Source organism: Calidris pugnax, unplaced genomic scaffold, assembly GCF_001431845.1.
Source record: "Calidris pugnax isolate Ruff unplaced genomic scaffold, ASM143184v1 scaffold20, whole genome shotgun sequence".
Classification (NCBI taxonomy): domain Eukaryota; kingdom Metazoa; phylum Chordata; class Aves; order Charadriiformes; family Scolopacidae; genus Calidris; species Calidris pugnax.
The window spans coordinates 31,680,354-31,698,888 of NW_015094510.1; the positions used below are offsets into that span (position 1 = coordinate 31,680,354).

Here is an 18,535-nt window from a genome sequence, read left to right on the forward strand (position 1 = left end):
AAAATAATGTTATGCATTATTTGAAATGAGATGTTTAAGCCCTTTGGGGTAGAAGCCTTTGCTTTAACCTTTAGCTAATAACAGCCTGCTGAAATGAGATGGTTTTTCACTGTAACATCTCAGACGCTGCAATGGTACAGAAGCTACGGAGACTGACTCACATCTGCACAGCACAGGTGAACTTCCCCTTAAATGTACTAATGAGTTCACGTGATAATCATCCACTCTCACAGGGAAGACAGCCCTGCTATTTTGTGTTATCTAAGTGAAAAAAAATAAGTGGTGTCAGAGATCCTACCAGGCAATAATTCAGATAAAACCATCATTTCCTTTCATGTGTGTCAATAACGAAGCTGCTGCAGTGCTGAGAAGGCACCAAACCGAGCCAAGGCTGCGGTGGCACCACAAGGAGCTGCACCATCCGAAACTACCCCCTGTGCTGTGATGGGTTTTGTGTTACCACTATTTTACTCTGATGTGATACAGCCAACAGGGGAAGGCTGACCCCGAGCACCTTGGAAATTGTGAAAAGTGAGGAGCTGTGTTTGTTCCTGCTGCACCAAGTGGATTAGCCGTTTATGAGAGATGCCTTATACTGAGCCTGTAAGAATGGAGGCAGGACATTGTGCAGAATGACCATTTTTCCCACCCACGGCAGGCACATCATTACAGAAAGGAAACAGTATCTTTCAGGACCAAACATAAGCATCCCTCAACCAGCAGGAAATAACAAACTTTAAATGATTGTTTAAGCTGTGGTTTTATGTCAGGATGTATTTGCGTCACCACTGCCCAACAAAATTTGTTTGCACTAAATGTCTCTGAGGTCTTCTGCTGTCTACCTGCTTCCTTCAGATGTCCATGGAGGGTGCCGCCAGAGCCCCCTGATGTGTTGGGGTTTTTTTGTGGATTTTCCCTGCAGATAGGCATCCTGTTTCTTTGTGGTAATTCAGGACTCACAAATGTCACACCTTTCACAGCCTCCATTTCCAGCGCTTTGTGCTCAGCTTCCCAGCTCAGGCACACTGAAACTCTAATCTTCATTATCTTCTTGTGAGGTCCTTGCAAACAGCATTTGTTTCATTCTAGGAACCAGTTGCATCCTGTGCGCCAGTTAATTTATTTGGAGGAACACTGATTGATCGAGCTCAGGTTTCTTATCTTTCTTCCGCCCCGGTTTGTGAATTGTCTTCTGAAAGGTTTCTCATGGGGCTTCCCACCGCACAGCTATCTATCTCACCTGTTTGTGGAGTCTGCAGGTGTCTCCCTAGCAATGCCATGAGCATGTAGTCACGTCTGGACCACAGACCCTCAAATGAGCTTTGTTGGAGCCTGTGGCTCCTGCTCCGATCTGTGCTGTGCTGGAAAGCACTGCACACCCTCCATCCCACACCCCCCAAGCCCACCAAGGGCTGAGCCCACCACCCCTTCTCACCCTCTGCTTGCTGCTGGGGATGGAGCTCATGGCCATCATGGTGCAAAACACACCATTTCAAAGCTCGTTTTGAAAATACCCGCAATCCAGGTAAGCAGCATGTTTGCCTTTGAATGTGTTTTTTTTCTCAGAAGACAAAAGCAATGACCATTAACAAAAACAAATCGCTGATGTTTTTCATTCAGACGGGACTCTAATCCCTTCTAAGGGCACCCGAGAGCCATTAACAGTAATTTTAAATGAAATACACCCGTGCTAAGTCTAACTAATCAGCTCCTCAATTATACTGGCAGAAAGATGTATTCCAATTACCAAAGTACTTTCAAGTGAATTAAGACTCCTTTCTGTACCGGCTGTGGAGGTCACTCAATGTTCCCAAGAATTGCAGTGTGTTTACATTAAAAAGAGCACACCATGATCTTTGGCAAAGGCACTTGCTCTAGGCTAGTCCAGCTTTGAGCTTGTTGCCATAAATACAATAGAAAAGCAGTCAACCGTTGCAAAAGAGGCCAAGAATATCTTACAATACTTTCTTTCTGTATCAGCGATTAATCCAAATTGCACAGGAAAAGCTTTATAAACATGAAATAACATTTTAAAAGACAAAAGTGCAAACACCTTATTTACCATATTTAATAAGCACAGTGTTGGTGCTAGAAAGGCAGGTAGGCTTTGAAGGAAGGAAACATGCCCAGTTCATGAGAAAAATGTTCCCAACTGGGACCAGAACTGACTTCGGCGCCTGCTCAGCCTATGTCTACACCACTTCCTTGGATCACTGAAATTTCTCCTCCATAGGAGTGCAGGGGACTATGGCTTTATAAGGGGCATGGCCAGTGTGGCTGCAGACCCCCACTCGTCCTGCTTCCCCTTGGCCAAGCACTGCAGGTGCTCTGCACCCCCCCAGCTTGCTCCGGCCTCTGTTTTATACCGTAATAGTTCCCCAAATCAAATGCTCCAGAGCCCACGTCGTTGGCTTATCAAACAATAAAGCCTGCAGACCAGGAGAGCCACTTTTCCAGTGATAATACACTCAGTTGGTTTAACAGGAGTTTATGTCTTACATTTAAATGCTCACTGAAATATTAAAACATAGCAAACCAGAACATTTGTTTCCCAGAAATAGAGAAAAATCTTAATTATTACATGATGCCAAGTAAAATGGCCGTAAAGACACTGAGAAAATGGGTGATGAGATCTATTTTAGACCTTAGTCTAGACCCCAAACTACTCCATGTTCACTCCTGCAGATTAGAGGATCTGAAAGCCAAGGAGCCTGCATCCCCATGGGAAAGGGCATAAAGCTCTAATAGAAAAAACAACCATTTTATTTCAGATTTTTAACATAAAACCTGTGAGGAGCTATCATTTTTGGTGAACTATCAAAATGCACATATTCTTCATTTCCCCTTACGCCAACTCACTGTGCAGAGCTGAGCGTCCATGGCAGCTTTTCCCACACGTGCTTCCATGGTCCTCTGCAGGAGCAGGGGTGAATCAAGCCTCAAGCGCCAGCCCCAGCCCGAGCAGTCACGGTGCCACTGGCACGGGACCGGGCACAGGCTGAGATCTGCTCCCAACCTGCTGGGCACAAGAGAGCAGTGGCATCTTCTGGTGCCCTCACTCAGCTGCACTGCTGTCTTCGGGTTTACTTTCTTTCCAAAAGCCCCTGTTGGTGCTGGGGAGCGTGTCAGGGAATGAGTGGTGACAGGTGTTTCCTCTGGGTGATAGCTTATGGAATCACAGAATCACGGAATTTTTGTGCTTGGAAGTGACCTTTGAGATCATCAAGTCCAACCACAAAAAACACCCCAAAAAAACCCACCCACCACATCCACCCCACACCCACCCACAAACAGACACAAACCAATAATCTCGGGCACTAGAGCATGCCCTGAAGAGCCACGTCTACACGTTTCTTAAATCCCTCCAGGGGTGGTGACTCCACCACCTCCCTGGGCAGGCTGTTCCAGTGCCTGACCACTCTCAGTAAAGTAATTCTTCCTAATATCTAATCTAATCCTCCTCTGCTGCAACTTCAGACCATTTCCTCTGGTCCTGTCATTATTCACTTGGGAGAAGAGGCCAACCCCCACCTCTCTACACCCTCCTTTCAGGTAGTTGTAGAGGGCAATGAGGTCTCCCCTCAGCCTCCTCTTCTCCAAACTAAACATGCCCAGTTCCCTCAGCCTCTCCTCATATGACTTGTTCTCTAGAAAAGTCTCTAGACAAGTCCCTCACCAGCTTGGTGGCTCTCCTCTGGACACACTCCAGCAGCTCCTTCCTGTAGTGAGGGGACCAGAACTGAGCACAGTACTCAAGGTGAGGCCTCACCAGTGCCGAGTACAGAAGCACGATGACTTCCCTACTCCTGCTGGCCACGCTATTCCTGACACAGGCCAGGATGCCGTTGGCCTTCTTGGCCACCTGGGCACACTGCTGGTCCATGTTAAGCCGGCTGTCCACCAACACGCCTAGGTCCTTTTCTGCTGGGCAGCTTTCCAGCCACTCTTCCCTGATCATAATTGTTCATAATTGTTACACCCCATCTTAGGTGTAGTTCCGTAAGCTTTAATAAAGAGCAGACAGTTACAGCTCAGCTCTGAACACCTTGGTTGCAGCCCCTCAGGCTTTTCCAGCAGAGCTGACTCCATCTCTCTCAAATCTTCAAGCGGGGAGAGCTGTGAAGTGAAGGTTTCACTGAGGAATAGCTGTTGAGAAGCAACGCAAGGGAAGGACTATTTTCTCTGCCTGGTCCGTGCTGTTTCGTGTCTCCACCTAACTCCTTTTTTGCTTCTGGCCACGGCACCTATGTGTCCGATGCAGGTTTTCTGCACTATCCAAGCCTCACCACAACCAAGCAGGGAAAGAGTTTATTAGCTAGCTGGTTTGATCTGCCTTGCTTAAAAAAAAAAGTAGTTATTTTTAGTTAATATTGTAATAAAGCCTGATTGTTTCAGGGCTATAAAAGCCTCCTGGGTTTCTGGAGTCCCTTCAGGAGAAAGGTGGGGCAGGCCGCCTCAGCTCCCCTTGCCTCGGGCACAGCTGGCAATGGAAATAACTCCCTCCTGAGGGCTAGAAAAGCTGCAGGTCCCTGAGGTGAAAAGCCCTGGAGAAACGCCAGGAAAGGGACACAAGGAAACTTTCAGAAACCGCCCCCGGTCATGCTACTTCCCTCACAGGCAGCGTTGTGGAATCGGGTCACCACCTCCCACTCCTGCGAGCTGCTGACCTCCTTATTTCAGAGTCAAAGACCTCACCAACCATGTTTTGATATACCAGGTTGTGCTTCTTATTACCTAACATGCAAAACTGTCATTTCTTTTTCCTCAAAAGCCACATCTTTGGAGACTTCCACATGACCAGGACAGTAGGTGACAAACTATTGTCTAGTATTCCTACACGTGCCCATTGCTCAACATAAGGAGCAACGTCCTCTCCGCAAAGCATCCTCACAGGTGAAACTTCACTGAAAAATGCAGGTATGGATGGAAGTAGCACAGAAGTGTTATTACTTGGAAAAAAGAAAAGGCAGAACCGAAGCAGAAATTTAAAAAAAAATAAAGAAATGAGTTTGTGTAGAAAGGCTTTTTATTTTGAAAATTTTTTCCAAATTTTCGAAATACAGTGTAAAGTACAACATAGAATTATGTCTGCAAGTCAGCTTATGCATGTCATGCCAGTTATTTACATGTAGGTATATACAGAGTGCAGATAATTATTGAAACCACACTACAAAATAAACAGAGAGTTCAGTAAGATAATTTAGTAGAACTTTATTAAATATATATAGTTATTGATTGTATATACTTTCCTATTAAAATACCATATAGTATCTAAAGTAACCCCTATAAACTCTAATACCTCCAAAATTGTCATAAATATGATTGAAAATTGAGACTACCCATGTGCCCTGTTCAGCTGCTTTGCCCTTTGCTGCAACAGAAACTCTTGTAGTGCTGAAATCACGGTGCTGTCTTTAGTGTCAGAACTTTAATGATAATTCCCAATAAAACAATTTGCAAAAAGCTCAGATGCAGAATAGCTTTTAGCCGAGACATCCAAGGGTTGAAGCACCATTCCCTATACTTAAAATAACAAGGACAGTCCAATGCCTTATTAAATGCTGCCACATACAGGACAAGAAAAACAATGCTATGATCATCAGTGACCGAATTACAACATTGAATTAGTAGCTGTTTGGATACCAAGCACCTTATTAAAACAAAAGAAAGCAAACTCCCAAAGCCCATGCAAAATCTTATCCAAAATAAAAGACCTCCCAACCTGTGCTGAAACAGCCTGATCAACAGCCTGACTTTGGCATGAGCAGGACCTGGAAGGACCACGGCGGCAGCGGCAGTCGGGGCTCTGTGACCACAAGCAACAAGACTGAACTTTGCCAACAGCTTGATCTCTGGTAATTGAATGATTCATACAGGGCACTCTGCAGAAAGAATGGGTAAGGCCAAGCTGTATCATATGTTAACCCATCAACAGAATATTCCTTTTACTTTCTGGGGGTTTCTGGCCAGCAAACCCTCACTGTAAATTGCCAAAGGTCTGTCTTTGACTTCGCTAGAGCTTTGTGAGTTTCCATCAGAGGAGAAGATCTACCCCAGTCCGGAGGATGTGCTCCCCTACTGGGATTTCTCTTCCTGCTGCTCAACCCAAAATTGCATAAACTGCTGCCTTAGGAAAAGAAGTATGAAGAACAATATGCTTTTTAGTTTAATTATTTATTCTGATGCAATCTTATTAAGTAGAAAACAGATCAGTGAAGAAATGTAACAAAAAAATCCAATTACTGCCATACAGTGCTTTTTTTTGTTGTTGTAATTATTGTTCTGAACTGCTGAATTTTGCAACTTTTCCTCTCCTAACATGTCTTTCCTAAAGGCACATTACAATTCAATCCAATTACAGGCAGAGAATAGAGATTAGCACTAGAAAACATATAAAAGGAAAATAACTTACTATTACTATCATAGAATAGCGCTGGTCAGCAAAACTGTGCATCATTTTTTTCCAGAAAAAAATTGAGCAGTGAACTTTATAGATTAGTTAGGGACATAAGTGATAGCTATGGTTTAATTTAAGAGTTTTTTTACATAGAACTCTAAATGCCAACATATGGCAAGGACATTTTAACACTGAACTCATAGGAATTACATCAAAAATATTTTTTCATCTTTAGCATCATTAATAAAAAGTGTGAATATAAAATATTAATATACTTTACATATTTATCATACAATATATCAGTCCTTCACACTATTAATTTGATTCATGTTGTGCTGCAACATGTATCAAAGGCTTTAACAAAGAAAAAAGGTGGCTAATTACATAGGTTGTGAGTACAGACATGATTTCCACAAGACAAACAGCAATCACAATGTGTCATCTACTTAGAGTTCTACAGTGATATTTGGAAAAAAACTGCTGCATCCTTTTAGGAAGGATAATAATAATAATAATAAAAAATTGCGCAACCTTTGCTTATAGAGTGAATCTGACTTTCATAAAAAACAGTAAATCAATACTATGAACTAATTTAGTTCAGCTTGCCTGATTTTCTGGTAAGGCACTATCAAGATATTCTATCTTCATTTAAATGCTGCATGAATTTCTGATCCTTTCCAATTATCAGAAGGAATTCTTGGTCAAGCCTGAGAGTATCATCATTAGACAAGCTTTGGTGCTGTCCTCTTCCCCATGTCAGTCTTTGAACACCTACTTACTTAACTTTCCAGTCCATTGTGCAGCTTGTGGTAGAGATAAACTCCCTCCTGCACAGCCAGGGAAGAGCTGGGGCATCCACAACCCAGCAGTGAGATTACACACAAAGTGCTTGTTACGTACCGCAGAGGAGAAGAACAGAAAAAACATAAAATGCTTGAAAAAGTGAAAAACCTTACTCAGCTCACTGAGAGTGAGTGGTTCACTGGAATTAAGAATGGGCGCAACCTTTTGCAGACAGAAATGCCATTTTAAAGCTAAGCTACTTAAAAATATTTGCTGTGACCATCATGGCTGGTTCAGAAGAAGGGCCTGAAAAAGGGCAGAGTCCTGCCGAGGAAAACACTGATTTGTTCTGTGAGCAGCAGAATGAATGGGATCCAGTTTCTTATTAAGTTGTCTTTTGCAATTCAATTGTGTGTCTAAGGTGAGATGAATGCCTGGGAACAGACAGAACACCTCTCCACCACAGGGATTACTCGGGGTCTTTCTCCAGCCTTTCCCTCAGCACTTACAGACTCCACTTACTTAATCTGCAACTGAACTTTGCATTTGTACAAATTTTTAAATGAACGTGGCATCTTTGAGTCTTCTAGCTTGCACTAAGATCAGCTGGTTTCAAAACATAATATTGGAGAATACCAAGACATATATACAGGCTGTAGTATTACCTAAGACTAGTTTATTTCCCCCTTCTTTTTAAATGAGGCTAAAGCAAAGCAACTAAGAGCAAGCATTTTCTATTTCATTGTTTCTCAAGAATTACATGACAATTACATTCCTCCCAAGAGGTATAAGAGGTCATAAAAGGATGTTCAGCAAAGGTCTGTTTGCCACTGACCCCAGTGCAATAGATAGAAGTGTCTTCTTCCCCAAATCACTGTATTTCTCTTCTCTGCCTGGGTGAGACGTGCTGGGCTTCCAGCCTCTGCTCAAAGCTCTGCCTCCCTGCTCCTTTCTGCCTCCAGCAGCACTCCTGGGAAAGTCACCAGAGGTAAGATTTTTGACATTCTGCAATTTTTGGATTGTGAAATACAACAAAACCACAACCAAAAACATGTTATCTCAGGGCAATGGCAGTTTCAGGCATAGCTTACATAAGAAATCTTGGCTTGCCTTAAAAATAGAAAAGGCTCAATCTGATGAGAAAAGCCCTTTGCTTCCTTTCCCATCTGCTCTGGGTAGATTAGATGTCTGCCTGTGACAATGTCTGGGACAACTCTTCACCACAACACGCTGAACACAGTCTGGTCTCAAGGTGAAGTGAAACATGCTTTGGGACTTCAATGAAACTGTTTAGAGTGAAGGAAGAACCCAGATAACTCAGTCGCTAATTCAAGGGATCTGCCCTCAACTGCCTGCAGTCAGTCTTGCCCAGACTCCCCCTTCCCTTTCTGCTTCCCTGATCACTTGACACTTCAATTAGCAAGAAGGATCCTGAAGGTTTTTGCCACAAGCCTGAATCTGAACACAGAATTGCTCTGCAGAAAGCATGCACTACATACAAGTAAAGAAGGTTCTGACGTGCTTCTTTAAGTTGGCAATAAATCTTATTTTCTAATTTAAAAAAGAAAAAGGCTATGGAAAGATAAAAAAGAAGCAACTAAAAGACTACTGATTTTTTAGTCCTAACAGAAGTTCTTTCTTAAACTTTCTAGAAATAGTGTACAACTTAGAAATCAGAAGACACATACATTGATTTATGTTTCTGAAGAAAGAACTTATCCTTGACAGGTCTACGAAATGATGAATTCCTTCTGTAGCACTAATGCTGGTGAATTTCTAATATGGAGCTTAAGTATCTTGGTTTTCAACCGAGCATGGTAATAGCTAAGGAAGCAGGGCAAGTCTTCCCTCAAGGTGTGCAAGAAAGATGCTCAGATTTAGAAAGCTGCTTATGGTTTTGGAGGTTTTTTGAGTTTGGGTTTTTTTTTTAAGTCCCACCAGGAGCAATCGATGGGCCTTTATAAAACTTTTGAAAAGTAAGGCTTTTTTATTCTGTGGAAGGGGAGAAATCTTTATGAAATAGTTTAGCAGAAGTCAGGAGAAATAATACTAAATACTTTTATTGCTACATGGAGCTTTCAGCATTCATAGCTTATAAAATTAGCTACTTCACAGGCCATTTGTCTTATTTGCAACAGAAAAAGCTGGAAAAGGACTTGGTTACAATTTATCTCAGGTTTCAAAACATACTGCTGTTTTTCACTGTTCACTTCACATTACTACTAATCATTCCAGATTCAGCATCTCCCTGTTTTCTACAGATGCTGTTCTGAGATACACTTAGAATATTGTCCCAATGACAGATATCATAAAAACAAAAGTTGTTAATAATATCTATAATGATATAGAAAGGAGGAAATAAATCTAAGAAGTATTTGAATGAAACATTCATTAAACATATCACATTTTGAACGAACACTTAATGCTCAGGCAGTGTAGAAACTGATTTCATCATCAGTTGCATAAATTCTATAACATATTGTAATCTCAATGACTAACAGAAGTCAAAACTTCTGATTTATGGAAAACTCATTTCTTATTTGAAATGATTAGGACTAATTTTAGAATCAAGTTTTCTAAGGGAGAATTCAGATCACAATAGAAGCATTACTTACATTACGAAAAAAAATACAATTTTTCATATTAAAAACTATAGATTGCAAGCAATGTCATAAAGTGCATTGCCTCTAAATTTTACACTTCCTAGGACCTGAAGGTCTGCAGCTAAATGGCAACTTTTTTTTATTTTATTGCTCTAGTGTTCCTTACCCATAAAAGAAGAACAGAACAACCTTTTGCAAACAATGGAAGTTATTTAAACAGAGTACCATCTTCAGTACAAAAACTGTTAACTGTTTCATCACATTCTGTTCCGTTGATAGGGAGCTGTGTAACCTGCAGCTGCAGTATCTGAAGGAAACCTACCACTCAGCTAACGGGCTGATCCCATATCTGTGTCAGATAAAAATCATAGTGCTTATTATTTGTTACCATGGATACCATGAAGATATAGCTGTCCACTAAAGATTACTAGAGGAAGACAACATAATTCTCAGGAACGAGTCCTGTTTTGCCTTCATAAGTTGCTTTTAACCAGCCTGGTTCCACTGATGGATACACTGCAAAAAAAACCAACAAACAAAATAAACATATAAATAAAACATATTTACAATAAATTAACACTGTTAAAAGATCTTATATATGGCTCATATATTTATTTAGACAGTATTTATTCAAGAGCAATTGAAAAGTCAGGGCGAAAGATGAGACCTTAAAGTGGAATTATACTCTATTATCTTGTGGATATAATTCAGTTTTTATTTTTTTTTATGTAAAAAGAGAATGTAAAACATATCTTACCATTGGAAAATATTGCCCCTTGTGGGAAAGACAGCTCATGACTATGCTCAGCCTTACAGGAATACATGGCTTTTGCTTGTCTGGAAGGAAAGAAAGGCTTTCAGGCTCCTGGGCAATTTTTTTGTGTGCAATTATGAAAATGGACATTCTTACTTACAGTTCCCCTCCCCCCCCCAAACAAGGCTGTTTGTTAAAAAGAATGGGATAACATCACCATCATCTATTATGGTTCTCTCTTATGATGATGCTAATAATCTGAGAAGAGTGTGATTCATGTTGTTTAGTGCAAAAAAAATAACTTCAGAAAATGGTACCCACATTTCATAGAAGTTCCTTCTTTCCATGACTTTACTGGATAGAATCCAGATGAGAAAAAAATGTATTTTCCCTTTCACTACTTTTTATTAAATTTGTTTTGAGCCCATAACAGTAAACTTATGCTAGCAGTCAAAGGGTCAGTACCCATCAGATCATAACATTTTTAATGAGGCCTTTTTAATAATGACAATAATAACAACAACAATAACAACTATTATTATTACTTATTATTATTATTAAAGTTATAAATAAGCTTTAAAACTATGCTCCTGCCCTAATGACTTTTCGGTCTAGCAAGACAAAGACAGAAGCCAGAAGAGGAATGAATGAGGGAAAACACAGGAATCTGTGTTTTCAGATGACTCATCAGTTGGTATTATCCTACAGGAAGAAGAAAGGTTTATAGACTCCTGGAGATGGCAGACTCACAGCCAAGCTTGACTGAGTAGAAAACACTCATATGGTCTGGGCAAGGCATTCCAGGTGTTTAAAGAAACGCAAAATATAGCATGAAAATAAAAACATAAGAATGACTGGGGAAGGATACATATACATAAGACTTTAATAGGAGTATGGTAGGGAGGGGAGCACGGGTCTACAGGGCTTCACACCATCAGGCTACTCCTATTAAAGTCCCAGCCCAGCACCTAGAGATCCTGCTGCCAAGCCAAAGCTGCCTGATGTCACCAAACTCCTTCCCATTTTTCTAAGCATTCTTTTCTAATGAAAAGCCTTCTTCTTATAATGCAGTTTTCACTTTATGTGAGAAACTTACTGACTTTCTGTGTACCTCTAAATCAAAGGGATTATGGACTTGGTATATTTTTGTACAGAAGCTGCAGTCAAGACAACACAGGCCTTATTAAAACTGTTGGATAACTGCAAATTTAGTGAAAGCGGTAAGAAAACTCCTTCGCTTCTTTCAAGTGCATACTAGATTAGCAACGGGAATTGGTCTCAGTGTAGACATCAGTTTAATACCACAGTCTGGGAGATGGATGATTAATAAACTTGAAGTTGAGAGACAAAGGAATGGGAAGACCAAGAAGTCAAAGTAATTCTGGAATTGGAAAAAGAGAGCACAGGTTGCACAGGGCACAACATTTTGGTCTTCCCTGTAGAATCCTAGAGCATGTACTGTGGCCTCTCATTCTCTTTCTGACTAAAAGAAATCTGTCCAAACTGGCAGTGCTATGGTGTTATGAACTCATGTATACAAGGAGAGAAAACAGCCAGGTCAAGTAGTGTCCCAGCGTTAAAAAAAAAAGGGACGGACGCACACTTGTAATAGAGATATTGCATTATATAAGGTCAGAAAGCAGGGTTGCAAAGATTACTTGGAAGAAAGAATTAAGTAAGACTGGGCCACTGTGGTGGCAAAGCATTGAGTACAAATTATCTGCTGAAATACAGATGACAATGTGACACTGCAAACCGTATCAGTACTTTTGATCCATCTGCTGTACAAATGACCATAACAGACAACAAGCTTCAAGGAGGAATGAAGCTACTTAGATACTACACTACATAGGTAAGCAGCAGCTTAAAATTTCAAAACTAGTTATTTTTAGCAGGGTAAATTACCCCTGCACAAAAAAGTTCAACGCTATCTTGACTTGAGTATTTCTGGTATCAAACCAAACAGCTTTAAAACAGTTTATCTGTCTTACACTCTGTCCTGCATATATTCATAAGATAGTGGAGTTATGAACTCAGGTGGCTTTTCTGCTGGGTGGATCAAGATGTAATTACCATTATTTGCAGATGCTTCAGAGAAAAAAAAAAAAGACTATCTCAAAGTTTCAAATCAGCCTTCATGTTCATAACATGGATGAGAGGTAAATAAAAGCTGGCTCTAAATTGCAAAATCTTACTTGGACTTGAGCAGCACTATAAGAACAGCTGAGCTACTTCTTCTTTCTTCCTCATTTTGCCTGCTCTCTTCTCGTTTTCCACTCTCCTTGTTACTGTTGCTCTTCTGCTTTCTTAGGAAGGCTGAAGTAGAGTAGCTATTAAACCTTTCAGTGTTTTCGGCTTTGTTATCTGCTCTCTATATCCATTATCAAACTGCTACATTTTTTCCTTTGTCAGATTTTTGCTTCTTACATGCTTTTTATATACAGATACATGTGGCACAGGCTCCGAGGGAACAATGGGAGAGTTTAGAAGAAGGGAGCAATACACAGTAAGAGAAGGAACAGTTGGTGGAGGTGAAATGATGCAGGACTGGTGAAGCAGTCATCACTCTCAGCTTAGGGCACTGGCTTAAGAACATTCCAGTCTCTTCATTTATACTTGTCTTCTTTAAATTAATACCCTGCTGTTTTCATCTCCTTTGCCCCCCTGCCACCCTCTTTTTGGGTCACCTTACAGTTCATGTACTACACAAAACAAGAACAGCCTTGATTAATTTAAGTTGCTTCTCAAACAAAATCAGTGGGCCTTTTGCAGGTCAGCTTTCTCCTTCTCGTCCCTGCTGGATCTGCCAGAGAGGACAACCATATTCCACTGCTGCATATCTCAGCACATGCTGGCATCTTCTTTGGCAGCTGTGCTACTTTAGATTACTATTTTTGGATTCATGGGTTAAGGGTTTTTTTGCCTATTGCTTGACAGTTCCAGTAAGCTTGACAATTCTTGGAAGCTTGACAGTTCTTGGTATCAGTGAGTAAAGTGATGGACAAAAAGATACGTTCTGTCTCAGAGAACTTGAAATGCAGGGACAGTGAAAAGGCAGACTTTTCCCAGCATCCATTTATTTGACTATATGCCCTAGCCTATTACATGTAGACTGGTTAGTAATGTATGGAAGATACTGCTTCCTAGACGAACACTTATCAGAACGTTCTAATTTAATATAAGAATGAATTAAATCCACTAAATAAATGCATGAAGAAAGGGGAACAGTTTCTCCAGACAGATATTGAGGCATGGAAGGTGTGATGGAAAAGACAGGAATCCTGATCACGTTAATCCTGCACATTCTAAAGCAGCTATTATCCAGGACTTGCCTGCATAAGCAAATTACCATAAACTAGCAAGTTTGCTACTCTGCTGAAAGCATGTATACACAAACAGCTGTATGGAATAAGTACAGCACCCTCATCCTAATTAAAATCCTGTTAATTTACTCTTATAGCTGTGTCCTTAAGCAGATGACTAAGCAAGCTGAGCATCTCTCACTGCAATTCCCTGAGGTGACAGAATAGCCACATAGGCTGGTATTCTCTGTTACGTTTAGTTTTCTCCTGGAGCAAGGATGAGTTTAATAAACTATACAAAATTTTTGAATTTTTGCTGTCCAAAAGACACAGAACAAAGCTCCAAAATTTCATTTCAATCTTTGAAGGCAGCAAAACAGAAAGGATTTTAGAAATTGTTAAATACTATGAAGCACTTACCGTCCTGAAGAAACTTGTTTAAGTGAACCAGCACTTTCAAACAACTGGGCTCTTGCAGCCACTCTGAAAAAAAAGCACCACCTTGCTTTATAAAAGGCCCATTAATAAACACACATTAATAAACTTCACTTTTAATCATCTAAAGATGTGGACACATTTTCAGAAGTTGTTTTAATTATTTACTTAGAGAAAGAGAGGAAATTCAAAAGCTGAATTTAAGTTCTAGAATTTAATTCAGCAGAGTTCTTAAGGGCACAATCTAACTGGGGCCTCACTTCCAGATGCTCCAGTGCCTTGCTGAGTCATCAAGGGAAATCTCTAACACTCTATACTTAAAATTTTCTCTGTGGATGGCCAATAGATATACTGGAAATGCTTTCACTGCCAGCCTGTCACCATCATGCTGGAACTTTGAGCTGTGTGGGATTCTCTGTGTAAGATGCAAAAATCTGCAATGACTACAGTGATCCCTTCCAGTTTTAGAAGTGGACAGGGTGGATGGAGTCCTGCAGTATTTGGAGAACTTCTTGGTGCTCTGCAGATCTGGAAATCTCTTGTTCATGGGGACAGAGAAATTCTGAGTCATAGTCAGGATTACAGCAAAGACCATAGAATCATAGAATCATAGAATTGTCTAGGTTGGAAAGGACCTTTAAGATCATCTAGATCTAGATCTTCTGACTCTTAAGTTTGTGCAAAAAGCACTGAGAAACATTGCTAACCCAAATCTCAACGAGCTAAATTAACCTCTATTGCTTAGAATTATCCTCTTTCCGAAGTACCCATGCCCTCCAGAGTACCCCCACATAACCAACTGTTAATAAAAATGAAGATATCAACTGTTTAACAGGCAGCAGTCAAAGAAATTTCAGAACAGAAGTTTGGGTTTGGGTTTTTTTTCTCCTTACTCCAATTCTAGACTTACACAAGTAAGATCTATTGATATTCTTGACATAACAGCATGGACAGTAAGTAGCATTTATGCACATTGAAACATTATATTCCAGAAGAGCCAGAGATAATAATACTAATGACTTTCCAAAGATACATTTCCTCATTATAGACCTTATCTGTAGTCTAATGAAGTCAACGGGAGTCTTTCAACTGACTTACCAGACTTTGTGCCATGTCTCCTTTGTTTACAATTTTAATGAAGCCAGATAAATAATTCACAAATACAGAAATTTTCAAATCAAGTATTCATGGATGCTTTTTCAACTACTTATGTAGCTCTCTGTGGTCACCTTATAGTAGACAATACTGTAACAACATGAATCTCCAAAAGGCTTTGATGACTTACACAGATCCCGGTCTTTGATAGCCATTACTTGATGCAGTATCTAATCTTAGTCTCCTGCACATTTTGGGAGGCAAATCAGGGTTTGGGGGAGCCTTTGGTGTATCTTTGGTATCTGTTGAAGATAAGCTCTGTATAGATCCACTGCAGCTTTTGTTACCTAAAGAAAACAACCAAATTATAGGGAATATTAAAGCTGATTTCAAGTTGTTTCACAACATGTGTAACATGTAAAGTTGTTGTTGTTGTTGTGTGGTTTTGGTCAGTTCTGTTTTTGTTTTTTTAAAGAGGAAAAATAGGTAGAGAAAGTACTTACTAAGACAGAGAAGAAACAGCCTTTCAGGCAGAAAGCCAGGAGAAAAGGACCAACAGCAAGAATGAAAAAATGACATTAAAATTTTGAAGGCTAAAAAAATAATTGCACTTAAATAGCTAGACAGTACATTCAATAAAAAGTGACAACAAAACCAACTTTTATAAAGTAGCACACTGCACAGAATTGTATAAAAAAATTCATGTTGGAAGGGATCTCAGGAAGTCAGCTAGTCCAAATTCCTGCTCAAAGCAGCATCCACTATGAAATCAGACCAAGTTAATTTGTAAGAATTAATATTTCAGTATCCACAGAAGCTTAGAAAAATAGTTTAGAAAAATACTTAGGAATTAATGGTTATGAGTTGACTAAAACAATTGCTACAGTAACTTGATAAAACAAAACTATAGCTGTACAGACTGTATTGCCCACAAAAAGAGTCCTTTTAATGAATACAAGGCATGGCCACATGTGTCCTTTAAGCTGATCTGTCTGTGGACTGCTGCCTTGTTTGCATATATATTCTGCAAGACAGTAACTTCATCTACTTCTGTGTTACTTTATTACTAATAATTGAACTGTACAAGTAAAAAACAATGAGATTATGTCAGAAGCAGTTTGAAAACTGAAAGAATATACTACAAAAATAAATAAATAAAGCATTAATATCAGACGCAGCTCTTGTTTTCTATGTGTCACAGGAAACACTGATGTCCTTAAACACCCCTTGGAAATTACCTTCAGCTGATGGAATTGATCTAAGGGAAGATGCTGAAGACCTTTTCAGCCCAGACAGACTGTAAGAACTCTTTTTGGTCAGGTCTGTTGGTGGAGAGGCATTCTCTGGTCCCGTAACAGAAGCTACACTTTGGCAGTCTGACTCAACATCTGTTTTGGTTGCATCCTCCTTTGATGAGGACTCTGGACTTGTAGTCCAGAGACCTGAACTCTTCTGGCCATTGGAAGAAGGGGGAGAGGCAATCCATGGAATCCCTCCTGATTTCTCCCTGGGCTGTGAGGGTGTGCATTTGGAGGTGCTGTTCTGCTCAGAGGAGTGAGAAGAGAGAGACTCGATGCTGCCCATGGGAGTGCTGTCTGGGCTACTGCTGTACGAGTCACCTAGGGAGGAGGGAGAGAGAGAAAAAAAATTACATTTCCTAATCATGTGCCTTTCTCTCATGCTACCTGTAGCCCCCTGTACCTTACTTATCATCAAATTCATTAATATGTGGTTTCAGAGGCAATGAGCCTTAAGATAAAATATCTATTTAGTTATTCTAAGTTTCACACATATTGCTATCTTTAACCGGGAGCAGCTGCCTTTTGTGGCTATTTCTTTAGAGCTGATTAATGTAACAGGCTACAGGCTAAACTATTTCACACAGAAGTCTGCATTTTAAAAGAGCTGCCTGCAGTACAAATAATCCTTAGAAAATTCAGCAGTTACGATGTTGCAATATCTTTGTGGTGAGTATCTTGCTGGATTTCCATGATAAGGCAAATGTTGTGGTGCTTGTCACACTTATGTTCTTAAATGCATGACTTTATTGCCAACAGGCATTAGATTTGATTTTTGCTTTGGTTACCAAGGTGCTGAGGGTATCTGCAGTCTCTGTAGCACTAGTCCATAAGTCTATCTATAGATACTCTACTTTCTGAGTCATCATACCTTTCATGGAATACCTATCCTGCAGAAGGAAAACTCTTTCCTTTATGCACAACCTGAATGTTGAACATTTGACAAATTTCTTGAATTAGATTGATATTAAAGAAATTTACCTACCTATACAAAAATCTTTGGATTCTGTTTCCAATAATCTTTTTCAACAAAAAGCAGGAATATCCTAAAGAAATTTGGTGATGATATAAAGGTAGGAACACTCACCAGAACTGAGGAAGGACTGGCCTATAATACAGTGAGGACTGAATTATTTTGAAGACTGGGTTCAGTCTAGTGACTCATACCTTGGTTTCTAGTAGGATTTTTTCCCCAAAAACAGTAGTGCTACTGCTACAGTAATGTGAAATATTCTGTCAACTTCTTGCCAAAATTCTGGTATTCCAGATTAGATTGTCCCCCATCTTGCCCCTTGACAGACCATTAGTCCCTTGAAAATTGCAAGACAAGCCTAAATTTGTCAGATGCATTTTCTATAATTTTCTATCCTTGCCTATCATTTGAAACCTAGATCTCATTTTCTCATGAAATTCTCTCACAGAATTCCTTCATTTCTTGCAATATAGTTAAGTGCCCACGCTTCATTTAAACGATGACTTAAAGCCATCTGGTACTTCAGAAATTGCTACTGCCAGAAGCCAAGGCTCTCTCTTGTCTCCAGCCACATCTGGAGATATTTGGCAAGGAGAATAACTCTGATTCTGCCTCTGCTTTCCAGTTTCTTAACTGGAACTCGTATAAGCAAGTGCTGAGCTTGAGGTAACAAGCAAAGCACAAGTGGAGAGCTCTTGGGTCACACCTAGTTCCAATCAAGCTGCTGGCACAAGACGTGTCTGAATGAAGAAGGCTGAGCTTGTGTATGTTCTTCAAAATACACAGAATTGCCCCTTTTATATGCTGGCTTTTATTCATTGCAGCTACACAGTGAAAAATAGCTGAAACTTGCCCAGTTTGTCCTCTGGTGAGTGTAACTGCTGGTTCCTCTGTA

At 40.1% G+C, this 18,535-nt stretch overlaps 1 protein-coding gene across 3 annotated transcripts in view; it reads right to left on the bottom strand.

Moving 5' to 3' along the window:
- Positions 1–5,008: 5,008 nt before the first annotated feature.
- ARHGAP42 (Rho GTPase activating protein 42) overlaps positions 5,009–18,535 on the bottom strand; it is a 132,435-nt gene continuing 118,908 nt past the window's right edge. Inside the window, exons 19-24 of one of the 3 annotated variants that reach the window (XM_014966129.1) lie at positions 16,608–16,988; positions 15,560–15,716; positions 14,260–14,322; positions 10,541–10,620; positions 10,181–10,299; positions 5,009–8,150 (exon numbers count right to left, since the gene is read on the bottom strand). In XM_014966129.1, coding sequence (XP_014821615.1) covers positions 10,211–10,299; positions 10,541–10,620; positions 14,260–14,322; positions 15,560–15,716; positions 16,608–16,988 — 770 coding nt within the window. In that variant the 3' untranslated portion in view covers positions 5,009–8,150; positions 10,181–10,210. Of the gene's footprint in view, positions 10,300–10,540; positions 10,621–14,259; positions 14,323–15,559; positions 15,717–16,607; positions 16,989–18,535 lie in introns of all 3 variants that reach the window. The other 2 variants (XM_014966128.1, XM_014966127.1) reach the window with 2 other exon arrangements.